This window comes from Fistularia commersonii, chromosome 6 (assembly GCF_037954325.1).
Source record: "Fistularia commersonii isolate RoL2024-O1a breed Wild chromosome 6, RoL_Fcom_v1.0, whole genome shotgun sequence".
Lineage (NCBI taxonomy): Eukaryota > Metazoa > Chordata > Actinopteri > Syngnathiformes > Fistulariidae > Fistularia > Fistularia commersonii.
The window spans coordinates 15,959,186-15,971,411 of NC_141289.1; the positions used below are offsets into that span (position 1 = coordinate 15,959,186).

The following is a 12,226-nucleotide window of genomic DNA, read 5'->3' on the forward strand; positions in this document are numbered from 1 at the left end:
ACAGTGGCAATATAATCACATTATTGAATGGGAAAAAAAAGGGTTGCAAATACAACATAGTGCAGAAGAGACAGTGAAAATGTGTGAGACTTAATTCACATTTATGTAATGTTTGAGTATATTTGTTTGACTGTTTATATCACTTATCATGATTCAGGGTTAGAGAGCTGCTAGAGCCAGTCTCAGCTGACCCTGGACAAGAAGCAGGTTTACTATACTGGTTTTACAGTTGATAATGTGGCCGCATATAATCACTTATAACAGTTCTTCTGTCATCGTGTTCAACACAATACAAAGGCAAGTCATCCTCATCATAGTCAATGTATATATTTCATAAGAGCTGTATAATTCTACATTGAGTCATATTACTGTGGCATACAGTCTTGCGCTGCCTCTATAAATCACATTTCTGTTGAAAAGGATGTTCTTAGTAATTTAAATGACCAAACAAATGAGTGAAGTAAAAGGCAGACAGATAAGATAGCATCAAGACATTAAACCCAGGTAACACACTCCTTAGTTTTTTTAAGGGTCAAAAAAGACAATAACTAGAAAACAGGGACAATCAAATTATGATCCTACCCCGGATTTTTTCATTCCTTGATGGCTTTTATTGCTATTTACATGTATGCAACATTGAAAAGAGCCCGATTAATTATGCAGTTCATTTTTGCCATAACTTTTGACATTAGAAAAGCTTCCGGGTGTGCCACCAGCAATATATAAACCAAATTATTTGACCAAATGTGATCAGCCATCCATGGCTCTCTTGATATTCCGTTATGTCAAAATGTGAATAACTGGTGGGGGGTTAATCCGAAAACACAGTACTTTACACTAATGAACAAGTAGAGCTGATGGACTTTAAGTTTAATATGCTCTAACTTCTTGGATCGTAATTGGTCCTGGCATTAACAAGCCGTCTTTGTTTTCTGTCTGCCAGTTAATTCATCCGTACTGTATCATCATCTCATACAACATTAATTCTTTAGCTTTAGTCCCACATATAAAAATACCTAGAGAGGGTCACACTGACCCTTCATATTAAGTTTTAAAGACTTCTATATATCACCGACTAGTAACTGTGCTGGAAAGTATTAAAAAAAAAACAGAAATATCATAAATTTCGGTCAATCATTAACCATCTTTAAAAGTTTCATCATTCTAGTAACAGAGGGCCACCTGCCAGACTTTAGAAAGTGCTACTCTGGAGTTTAATTTGTGCTATCAGTCATTTTGTATGAGCAGGTAACTTTTCACACTTTTTTTTTTTCTTGTGGTGTTTCATTTTGAAATGAAACTTTTCATTAAATTTTAACACCAACTCCACCTGAAAGCTGTCCTGTATGGCTGCCTCCTCAGAAACCTTTCATGACCATGTTCTAACCGAAAAAGTGATGATGATGGTGATGATGTTGGGGGATAAATGCTGGTGGGTCCAGTAATATCCACTCTTGATGTGGTTCCTGGACTGTTTGAAGGGTTAGTTGTGTTTATATATGTGTGTGTGTGTGTGTGTGTGTGTGTGTGTGTGTGTGTGTGTGTGTGTGTGTGTGTGTGTGTATGTGTGTGTTCACATGGCTCAAATGGATGGGATTGGAAGAAACTCTTCAGGAGAGCCTGACCAAAATTGCTTGCATGAATTTCCTGGGTAAATTTAACTTTTCTAATATGGTTTCTTATTATATGGTTCTTATTATCAACATGGTTCTTATTATCTTTTTATTAATTTTATATAGTTCACAAATTTTTTTGTATGCTGTTTTCAGATACCCGGAAATGCACTGTAACACAATTAATCTAACGACTAACTGACAAGCAGAGCTGTTGAGAAGGGACTGGCTGTGCAGTGAAATGCCTCTGCAGGTGTTTAGCCAGGTTAGATTTGCCAATGGGAGATGCAGGTGCTCCAATTGGCAGGGTTTCTAAATGTATCACTGCTGTGTTTTTTTCTCCCCATTACACATTTTTCAGTAATTTATTAATTTATAATTCTCAAGATAGAAGGAAAATTACAATCCAAATAAATATGCCTATGATAGAGGCACGCTACGAGATCTCAGTTACATCCAGATAAATGTGGTTTGTTATCAGTGCATTAAATGCATCCGTTTGACTCAGGATAAATAAGGATTTTGATTCGGTGGAACAAACAGGAAATAAAGATTTATACTAATCATGTATCTGCAGCATCCCTAATTTGATTCGAGCACAAAGCCTTTCTTGCATGTCTTTCACCTTCTGTTGTTTAAGAACAAAAAGGTTGGAAAATAAAGGCTTTAAGGTTGGTTACAAAGTTTACATCAGCATTTGTTAAATTATATATGTGCCTGAGTTCTTTTTTGCAGAAATACCTTTTGAGATTATCTTTTACCAAAACCTTGTTCTTCTTTGGCACATTGCTAAATATCAGTAGTCAATCAATAAAATAATGTAAAACTGCAAGCATAGTTTATACAGTCTGCTAGTAAAAAATCCAACCTTAGTACTACAACTAGTAGGAAAAGAAATATCTATTCGAATCATTACTAAAATAGTTGACCTTCTGTGTTCCAGGTCCATCCTGGGCCAAGTCTAGACACAAACATTAGTAATGTCACATTGGGCCTTTAACACGTCATAATTATTTTATCTTCACATTATTTTTTTCATGGTCACCTTAGTGATTTGTTTATGAATGAATAGACAAATTAAAAGGCAAGTTAATGCAAATTAACTTGCCTTAGATGTCCACACATGCACATTGCAGTAAGTTTTTAGAAATGCCCGAGAAGGTTTTATGAACAAATTTTCTACGCATCACGCATCAATTAGCTGCTAAAATTATCTGTTTACCCAAATATTAAAATGATTCCCAAATACTTATGTAGGTATGCGACGGCTCAAATAATTTAAGCTTGTAACAAATAAAGATCTAGCTAAACATGTTAGTCGATAATCATCTCAAAATATGTCTTGAAGACATGTATCTTGTGGCTGTAGATATTTATTGGGAAACTTTACCTTTTTCCACAATTCTCATTTCCAAGTCTACATAATAGTTTAATAGTTTATGTTAGTCCTTTTGATGAAAAATCAATCAATAATATGATGATGAGCAGCTAAATAGGACTGTAGAAGCACTTTGGATTTTGCATATAGCAGTTTTCTACAATGACATTGTCAGTATTATTTTCATTATTATTACTATTATTATCATTATTATTGTATTATTATCATTATTATTATAATCAGTATTATTTATCAGTTATTCAGAATGAGCGTCAGCCCATTTTAAAATCGTGAAAGAAAATCCAGATTAAAAATGTAAGCTTCAAATGTTTCTGTCCTTAGCTTTCACCATTGTGTCCATAGAGACAGATGCTTAACTTAACAGCTTTTTTTTTTTTCCTCTGCTGCACACCCACCTAATGAATAATTATGAAGTTAGAAGATGAATTGGGAGTGTTATCGAAGGTGACTTTTGAAAGCACAACATTTGATTTCGCCCCATGAACTCATCTAAATGAACAGCAGTAAAAAAAAATGTAGTCTCCAAGTAGATTTTGGTTCTTCCACCTTAATATACTGTCTCATGCACTATGTTACTGTTTACCTTTGCTGCTCGCCCTCTACTCCAAAAAACACTTTCAAACACAACTTGAATTTGAAAAGGAGCACTGATTAGAGCATCCCAAAATCCACAGTGTTAACTTCTCTTTCCCATGTGAAACTTCACACAAACCCTTTCCTGTTGAAACACTATCAGATATGCTTTTAGCAAACATCCAGAGGGGATCCGTAGATAATAACATCAATGCAGCCTCAGTTTTGATTCAGTGTGTTCTTTATTTTTTTTGTTTTTGTTTTTTTTTTTTTTTTTTTTGGGTGGGGGGCTCTCAGGAAATATTTATGAAGTTAGTTAGTGTTTTGTGACATTTAAAAAGTGAAGTTTAGATGTTTGCATTGGTGCTCCTAAAACTATAACAACATTTTTTTCTTTTGATTTTATGTCAAAGAAGGCTTTTTTTTTTTATCTGGTAGCTCCGGGAGTTAAAATCACAACCACAATTATGAATTATTGAATACTGTTTTGGATTTACATTTTGGAAAAACACTGGATCAAGTCTTCCCTTGCCCGTACGCAGGTCACCGGTGGCGCCCCAGGAGCCAGGACCGGGGGCGGGGCTTGATGGCGAGCGCCTGGTGGCTCGGCCGGGCACCGTCCGTTGACCTGCCCTTTATCGCTGATTCTGCTCATAACTTTTATGGACAGAATTTCTAGCCGCATTCAGTGCGTTGAGGGGATCCGGTTTGGTTCCAGTCTTACTTTGGAATTCAAAAAACACAACTGAAATGTGGGACCCTTAATACCTTGTACTGGTAATGGGTTCAAAAAGGGGGAATTGAAGAACCAATATTGACAGTAGACAATCTTAGCCTTAAACTGTAACAGGGGGACAGAAACCCAGTAAGAGAGATTTAAAGAGATTAAAAACTAAAGAAATGGGAAAGAGATCGGGGCATTCGGAGTAGCAGGGATGGGATGAGAAATGAAAACAGCTCAACATGTCAGTGAGAATAAGTGAGGAGGCAACTGCCTGCCTTCATCTCGCACTTCATGGACAGATGAGAAATGGTACCGGCAGCCAAACCTCACGACATTTGAGACCGGCACTTTTCTCTTCATCTACCTGTCCGGCATTAATCACGGCAGCCTCTTAAAAGTAAGATGGCTCCTACCTTGTTCCTGTGCCGGTTTGTCTGATTTATGCCGAGCAGTGTGAGACAGGATTAACTTGTAATTCAATTTGGGGAGATTAGAATTCAGGTTTTTGGTTGGAAAAGTGGCTTAAATATATCTGCCGGCAGCAAAACCGAGTTAGCCGAATGCACTTTTGTTGTTTTGTCCATGTGTTTAAGTCCACACGCAAGCCCACGCATAGACAAAGATTTAAAACACAGTGAAATAGAAGCGAGTTAAAGTCTTCACATCATTCCAAGCCAGGGCTTATGACTCAAGTCTTTCCTTTCATTATTGATCATACACTACATTACATATAAAGACACAGCTGTCATCAAATTGAATGAAGCAGACAGCTTTGATATCATCATTTCATTTTTGAATTCTCTGCTACAGCTGAAACACCCCTGCCGAAGAACATATACTGTGATATAGTATTGTGATTATTTTTCTATCTATCTATCTATCTATCTATCTATCTATCTATCTATCTATCTATCTATCTATCTATCTATCTATCTATCTATCTATCTATCTATCTATCTATCTATCTATCTATCTATCTATCTATCTATCTATCTATCTATCTATCTATCTATCTATCTATCTATCTATCTATCTATCTAAATGAAATGAAAGATGATTTTACAAAACATCCAGTGAATATGAGACATATGGACACGTGGCACTTTCTGAAATTTAAGCACTATGTTTCTGTACTACAAGCCTTCATGCATTTTCAAGAAGGCTATTTTAGAATAAATTGCATTTTTCAATGTAATGATGTCAATTTATGAAACTGGCTTGAACATAAAATGAAATATAGATATAAATATATTGACGCACAAACATATATTTAAAAAAAGGCCATTTTAGGTGGATTAGCAGTGTTATTTACACTTTTTATTCAATTTCTGTAGAATTGTACCGAGAACACAACTCCCATCCCTTGCAAATGTGATCCTCATAACACAAACAACCAAATACACAGAGTAATAAATGAATAATTCCAAAACTATTACTGATAAAGATAATGATAAATACCACCTACATACGTGGTGTGTGACATATTGACTTATTCTCTGCCACTTGCATTGGCCAATAAATCAAAAGAGGTGTGTATTCACAACAGTTTTGAGTTATGAATGGCAATCATCATATCCCACCACATAAGGACAAAAAGCGCATACACACACAAACACGCAATCATACACAAATGATCCTCCATCGCATGATGCATTGATAGTGGAAAATGTATGAAGTTCAATACTTACGTTGTCCACTGCCTTGAGTAATGGGAAGCATGGGAAGTAGGGAAGAGACAGAAAGACAAAGCTGTGAGCAGAAAGAAAGGAATTACTAATGGAGGAAGAGAAAGAGACTGACCATATGGACCTTTATAGTAGAGGGTGTTGATCTGAATGTTAATGTTCCTGTATTCATAAATACATGAATATGTGTTCTCGTCCATCATTCTCATCTTCTCTGAATCCCATTCATGTTTTTCCTGTTTTTACATAAACCTTCCTTACTTTACTTGAGTGAGTGCTAAATTTCTCATTGTGTGCGCGCGTGCGTGCATGCGTGCATACCTTCGAGAGTTATTAACCCCCTTCTTTGATCTGTTATCCACATAGACCCTCACACACACACACACACACACATAACTGCAAGCAAGTTTTAATAACAGTTTACATGCAACCAGTAACCTTTCACAAACCAAAATACACATCCTCCCACACAAGAATCAAAGATTGAAGCAATTTTATATCCTACTGCAGACTTCCTTCGAGACAGTATCCACTCTAAAATCAATTCATCTAATAACTCATCAGCGGGTGTGGTCAGCAAATGTCATTTTTCAGGGATGCACTGGTCCCCTTGCTGCCATTTTGTCCCACACAGTCAGGAACACCAAGCACTTCAGAGGTTCACAATAGAAAGAAAGGAAACACACTAATCTTTTCCGAGTCAACGATCCATAAAGCAATATGAGAGTTTATGAGCTCTCGTTGTTTAGCGTAAGGGCACATTCAGCAATACTACTGTCCATAGTGGCTTTTTTTTCCTTTCTTTTTGCTCTCTTTGTTGATTTATTGTATGTGGGTATGGAAAATTCAACCTTCAAAATATTTCAGGGAACAACAATTACATTATACCATGAAGACTGCACATAATCTCAGGAATTACTAAAGAAAAAAAAAAGTTTATAAGAGCAAAGTTGAGAAACATGGTAAATGTACTTTTGGAAAAGGTGGAGTTAATGAGAAAGTTAATGAAAAGATAAGTTGTTGCCTCAAAACATCCAAGCTAAGCTATAAGAAGTGTCCAGTAAACATGTGAAATATATAACATATACAAGGTAGATATTCATTTGTGAAAATTAATGGGCACACAGTTTATTGTTTGATGTATTATAAAAAGATAGTACCTATATATACATACATATATATGTATATTTGTATTAATTGGTTGTGACAGCAGGCACTGTCCCTAGAAAGACTACAGTGATCTGGAAAACAAAATCCCATTTTTTTACTGAGGTAGCAGCAGATACCAAAGACTTAGATCAGAATCAAAAACAGTCATATTGTCAAGAAGGATTTATTGTATGGAAGGTTGAAAGAAAGTAAACAAATATCTACAAAATAGTAGAAAAAATTCTGTTAACAAGTGGGACTGCTAAAAAATAACAATCTGTGCAGCTTTTTTGTAAAAATGAAATGTATGACATTGAATGTTTTTCTATTAGTACCAGGAATATTTTACGCTTGTCATTAATAATTAGAATTTATAAAATAAAAGTTCTTCATGAATCACAGACGACAGAAGGTTCCCAGGTCGGTAATTGTTCACTGTATTTAGGTATCTTGTGGTAAACATAAATAATCAATTTGTGAATACTTTGTACCCCCAGATTGTTTCCTTCTGAGAAACATAATAATATAGTGGTATTGAATGTACAAATGTACAACGCTTTCAACAGTATATGTATGTGTGTGTGTGTGTGTGTGTGTGTGTGTGTGTGTGTGTGTTTCGGTAGGCCTCGTTATTTCATCATCCAAGTCTATGAGTGAAAACCATTCATAAAGGTCAACCGGTGCAATTTGAATACCTTTGATTAAACAGTTGTCTGGTTCCAGACCCACACTGTAGGTCACTGCCCTCGAGAAATGATATCAGACCCTCTCACCAAAAATCTCCCTCCCCCAGTGTCAACTCTTGCAGCTCCCTCATTGTCCAGGTCATGTCTGGCGCACTCTGAACTCTTTTCAGCAATTAGCATAATCTCCAACCTATTCTTTCTCCATTGCCACTCTCTTTGTCCACTGGTGCTTCCCCTTCTGTGGCTAATCATGTTCACCCAAAAAAGTATATTATTCAGAGTGTTTCTCTGTCTTTTCTGTTCTCTATTCATTATCGCCCTGATCCAAATATTCTTTCTTAGTGAGCCTGTCTTTTTCAAAAGCTACTGAACCACAGGGCTGTTCTGAGGTTTTCTCTTAAAGATCTCTGAATAAAAAAAAAATGCCAAGAATCTCACATTTCTTGTGAGCTACTGTCATGGCTGAGTACTTAGAAAAGCTCTTGGAGAAAGAGATTGGTGTAATTGTACTTGTATTTTTACTGAAGAAATGTGCTTCAACTTACCTCTTTGATGCATAGCTGACCTTTAAATAATAAGCAGCAGTTTGGTAGTCTAGTTTGACAAGTGACATTTGGAGGTTATAACTGCTGATGAGTAGTTAACTTTAAACTAATGTTTTCATTGATTCTCGTCTCACAAATAATTTGGATGTTAGGGTGTTTTATTTCCTCACTTTTTGCTTCATGACAAGCTACGTTTCGACAAGCAATGAAGTGATACTTTGTTTTGTACTTTTCTCTCTCTAGTTTGTCCTGGCACCGAGAACAAGTTGAGTACTCTGTCTGACCTGGGACAACAATACCGCACTTTGAAGAAGCTCTTTGAGAACTGCGAGGTTGTTATGGGTAATTTGGAGATCACCAGCATTGACAGAAACCGAGACCTGTCCTTCCTCAAGGTAAGGAATCCACTCTGGTACTTTTTCATCATTTTTTTTTTTTTTTTTTTTAATTTCCTCTGAGAAAGAGCGGTCAACAGTAACTACTACTTGATATTGTTACAAGTTGAATTTTTCAACTCTTGGATGTTCCGCTCTGTTTTGTTTGTACATTTCACCACAGAAGAGACTCATTCAGTTTCAGTTAAATACAGTATAATTCAATGTATATGTTCATTTTCATCTAATTCATACTTCCAATGCCTATGACAGAAATGGGATGACTGGAAGGTCATTCTAAAAAGAAAACTAATTTTGTCGGCTATGGTATAACTATGGATCATTTTAAGCAATGCAATTAAGATAGAATGAAACTGGAAAGTCATCATTTCCTTGGAAACAGCTATATGCCAGTTTCCTTTTTTGACATAAAATAAGATCTAATATAATTGTATCAAGAATAGGAGACTGGTATGTGTTTTGAAGACAAAAGAAAACAAAACAAAATTACAAAAGAGAAATTAAAATTGAAATTAAAAAAAAAGAACAAAGAAATAACATATCAGCTTTGCACTGGAGGTTAAAGGAAACCAGATACTACTATCATACAGAAATGGTATGCCATATAATGTTAGTAGCTTTGTATAAATAAACAAAATAAATGAATGTACAGAGAGGCTACCAAACAAATAGTTAGATTGATGTATTCATAATCCTACCGAAGAAAAGGGTGAAGGAACCAGTTGATATTTGGTTCTCAGGTAAGGGCTTCAGAAAGGGATAATTCTGCAGTTTACAATTTTAGTTTTTTTTGTTTTTTGTTTTTCTCTTAACATGTTAATAATATGGTTTTAAAGTAAATTTGGAATTCCACTTGATAGTGTGAGGAAAAGAAAGTAGTTAGCATTAATGTGATGCGTGATACAGTATTGTGTGACATGTTTTATTTTAACTGTTATATCATCCCTACGCTCGAGGCGTCTGTGAGAATAGAGATACATTGTCAGTGTCTTTGCTCCATCAATGGACACATCAATTACTCATTAATTTCTGTCAAACATGGCACTGCACGCGTTCATTGTTTAGTTCTGCATCATTACTGGTGATGTGTCAAACTGCTGTTTATGAAACACAACTGTGTAGTCTGCGCACTATTTTGGTCTTTAGTTTGTTTGAGTATTTTTAGGACAATGTGTATATGATCATGGCGAGTAAAAGATAATGCAGAAACAGACACATTTCGGAGCGACTGGACTCTGTAAGCACCATGGATAGAGTCACAGAGAAAAGCCAGCACAGTGTTTTTGCATCCGAAGTTGCTGAGATGTTTCAGCACTGTGGACAGAGACACTTCTACAAACGGAAAATTCAGCACAAATGACAGTGCAACATTGGACACTGAACTGACATCTGTAAGGGAGCAATTACCACACTCTGATATTAACTGCGAGCCTTCCAAAATAAATGGGAACATTCATTTTTATTCATGGACATCAATGACTTTCACTAAAAAAAGTGTGTAAAAGTAAACCATAAGTGGTTACTACAATCTTTCGATGTGTCTTGCATCAGCTCCTGGCTGTGTGGTACTCTAATAGCATCTCCTGATTTTGTAGAGTAGGTGAAATATATATATTTTTTTGTGTTTCTTTGTTTTCATTGCACATTAATATATTTGTTTATAGGATTTGTAGGATTTGTTATTTGGAGTTACTCTGTGTATCTTTTGTTTGCTCTTTCAGCAAAAATGTCAGGGTCTAATGGTAGTAAGAGACTTCTCTGCAACAGTGTCTGAGGCCATTATAATTAGGCAGCAATTAAATGACAAGGATAATATGGTGGAAGAAACTGGATTTCTGAGGTCATATTCTGAGGTGGTAGAAAAGTGATACATCTGCAAGGAAGTTTCACATTTGAAGTAAGTGAAATGTTCGTTTAATTCCAGAATAGAACAGAATTTGCCCCGACTCGTCCCACAGTTGGGAAATTTCAGAAATCTAAAGCATTAATTTTTCCCATAATGCACCATTAAATGGTGCCCTGCCTTCAATGTCATATCAAGGGTGACAGAGAAAGCACTTTCACTAATAAAGAAGTAGGACAATCTAAACAACACAACCGAGCCATGCATACATTTGAAGTAATTTTCACTAACGATATCTGTTCCATATACTCAAGTAGTCATTCTGTAACAATCAGTATTGGGGTAACGGATGAATTCACACAATGTGTTTTTGCTGAATAAGTCATCCAGGTGCTGTGACAATCAAATCATAGAAATAGGTCGCTGGTACATAACAATCCAACCACTAAAGTGTTATAAATGGCACAAGGCATGAGTAAGTCAATTTGTGTGTGATACATTTCAGGCAAATGGGCTGGATGTACAATTTAGTCATATTTCTGGCTGCAGCACAATATTGCCCTGATTCCTTGCAGCTTCAAGCACACATGTTTCTGTGAGTGTGCCATGCATGTTTTAAATTTCACTTGTACTGCCACAATTGCACATTTCACCAGGCCCCCTCCTTTCCCTCCACTGTTTAATGAAGTGCGGTGTAGTCTAATTACTGGGCCATTGCTATAAAATGAATACTATAAACAGTCCCATTAGGCCCAGCATCATTAGGGAAACAATTTGGCATCTGGGGGATTGTTAAGTGGATATGAGAGAGGCCGTGGCTTGAGACTGATGTGGTTTCTATGGAAACAAGTGGCAATTATCCCATTTGTCACAGAAGATCAGAATAGCCCCACCCCAATTCTTAAGCTCTCATGTGTTGTACAATAAGGGTTAATGGCAAACCCTTTAATTAGTAAGCACTTTTCCCACTCACTTTATATGGTGGAAAAAATCACAGCTGAAATGAACTTCCAAATGTTTTATGATTGCATAGAATTGTACACAACTTACCACCTATCATTTTGTTGTTTTAACACAGTCCTCTTAAAATTCAGACCCTGATATATAGATCACTAGCTAAGACATTGAACAAATTATACAATAAATGTTATTTAAAATTGATTTAGTTCTGGAATGTTAGGATCATTTTTGTATGTGCTTACTGCTCTTCTGAGGAATAGTGGACACGAAATGTGAGTATACCTCAATTTGTAATCTGGCGTTAAAGATGCAGATTTCCTGATTTAAACCACGTTGTCAGTTCCTCTATTAGACTCCTGTCGTGTATGCTCTTTTGTCTCTATTTCTCTGCCTATAGTTTTCAATATTTAGTGAAACATCAGGAAATACATTATTTGCTTGTATGATGCTCAGATTAGAAGGTGTATGGTTTCATTCCTCACTTAAGATGACAAATAAATAGATAGATAGCTCCACAAAGAGTATTTCACAGTGATACAGCAAATGCTTGTGGACTACGTACTGTTGATAATTAACCAATGACAAATACAAAACTATAATTGACACTTTTTTTAACTCAAAAAAGTGAGAGAGAGGAGAGAAATCCTTGATTTT

General features: G+C 35.9%; 1 protein-coding gene across 4 annotated transcripts in view; it reads left to right on the forward strand.

Moving 5' to 3' along the window:
* Positions 1-12,226, forward strand: part of LOC147233514 (receptor tyrosine-protein kinase erbB-4-like) — a 281,545-nt gene that overhangs the window by 126,673 nt on the left and 142,646 nt on the right. For all 4 annotated transcript variants that reach the window (XM_086148401.1, XM_086148402.1, XM_086148403.1 and 1 more), the window contains exon 2: positions 8,618-8,769. In XM_086148401.1, coding sequence (XP_086004527.1) covers positions 8,618-8,769 — 152 coding nt within the window. The remainder of the gene's footprint in view (positions 1-8,617; positions 8,770-12,226) is intronic.